Here is a 1,453-nt window from a genome sequence, read left to right on the forward strand (position 1 = left end):
CCGGGCGTTGCCCGCGCGGCGCCGTGGCGAGGCCGGTGGCGGCGGCCCTCTTCCTCTCCCCCTCGCGGTTCCCCGGCTCGGGCGGCGGTTTCCGACGATGGTGCGCCTCGGCGGGCGGTGCTCCGGTGTAGATCGGGCCCAGATTCGGCGGCGGCGCGGCCCTTTGGCGGCTGGCGGCGGGGGTTGGCTGGCGGAGCCCTGCAGGCCCAGATTTGGGTCAGGGCGGGTTGGGCTGGCCTCCGGCGGGTCTCCTCCGGCTGGGCTGGCGGGATGCGGTCATTGGGATCGGCTGCAGCGCGGCAGCAGGAGCTTAATGGGCCCGATCTGGGCCCGGCTGGGCAGGGTGTCCGGCGTGCTCCCGCGCCTGCGTCCGGTCTGCTACGGCTTGTGCCAGTGGAGGTTGTCCCCTCCCACGTGGCTGTGGTGCTCCTGGTCCCTATCGGCGGTGGTCTCGTTTGGTTCGGTCGGCCTCGCAGCGTCTGCGGTGGAGAGACGACGGTGGTGTCCTCGTGACTGTGGTGGCGCAGGTTGGTGGGCGGTTGGCGTGGTGGAGCCGCCAGTTGGTCCTGGGTTGTGGGTATGAGGGGTAGGGCGAAATCCCTCTCGGGTCCGCCCGGTACCGATGCGGTGACGCCTGCGGGCGCCATCAACCTTCTTGAAGGGCATCGGGAGTACCTCTCACCCGCTTCCCTCCGTGTACCGGGAGAGATCCTAGGATTCGTCCGCGCAGCAGCGTCGTCGTCGTCGCAGTCCTTCTTGAAGGTGTTGCTTGGTTCGCGGCGACTCGATGGCATTGGAGCGTGGTGGATGTTTTCCGGTGGGCGCAGCGGTTGCGGGATACTTCAGCTTTCGTTCATCCGGTGCTGTCGGCATTTCTTTCTCTTGCTTTTCTCTTGTTTTTCTTTTGGGCTTGATTGTGCTGTTTGCCTCAGCATCGAACTTCTGGCTGTATCGGGTGGTTGCTATATTAATATAGCGGGGCGCAAGCCTTTTTCGGTATATCGTTAAGTTGTTGGTTACCATTGTAAATCATGATGCAATGACCATTGTGATCAGCATGTTTAATGCAGATTAATTTTTTGTAACTAGGATATTTCTCTTACAGTCAACATTGGTCAATGTGTTGAGTTAAGATATTTTGGACCAAATTACTTAGATCATAGGCATAACTTTTGCAAATAGGCGTCTGGTTTTATCATTTTTTATAATCTAAGCTACTGCTTCTACGATAGCTCCACTTCCTCGTCTTGCTTTTACTTTGCTTGTTTGTGTGAAGGCTTAGAGTCCTTTTCACTAGGTCTATATTCATCAAAGCAAAAGATCTCATCCAACAGTAATCCCGTATATTGAGCGCAGCTGGTATGTGGCTACTAGGCAAAAGATCTCATCCAACAGTAATCCCACATGCCATTTCATGAACTATAATGACTTCCAAAAACATGAAATCAAAATC

General features: G+C 56.4%; 1 protein-coding gene across 1 annotated transcript in view; it reads left to right on the plus strand.

Annotated features, from left to right (window-relative positions):
* Positions 1–97: 97 nt before the first annotated feature.
* LOC123157992 (uncharacterized) overlaps positions 98–1,453 on the plus strand; it is a 4,429-nt gene continuing 3,073 nt past the window's right edge. Inside the window, exon 1 of the mRNA XM_044576147.1 lies at positions 98–399. Within this exon, the coding sequence (XP_044432082.1) occupies positions 98–399 (302 nt within the window). The remainder of the gene's footprint in view (positions 400–1,453) is intronic.

This window comes from Triticum aestivum, chromosome 7B (assembly GCF_018294505.1).
Source record: "Triticum aestivum cultivar Chinese Spring chromosome 7B, IWGSC CS RefSeq v2.1, whole genome shotgun sequence".
Taxonomy (NCBI): Eukaryota; Viridiplantae; Streptophyta; class Magnoliopsida; order Poales; family Poaceae; genus Triticum; species Triticum aestivum.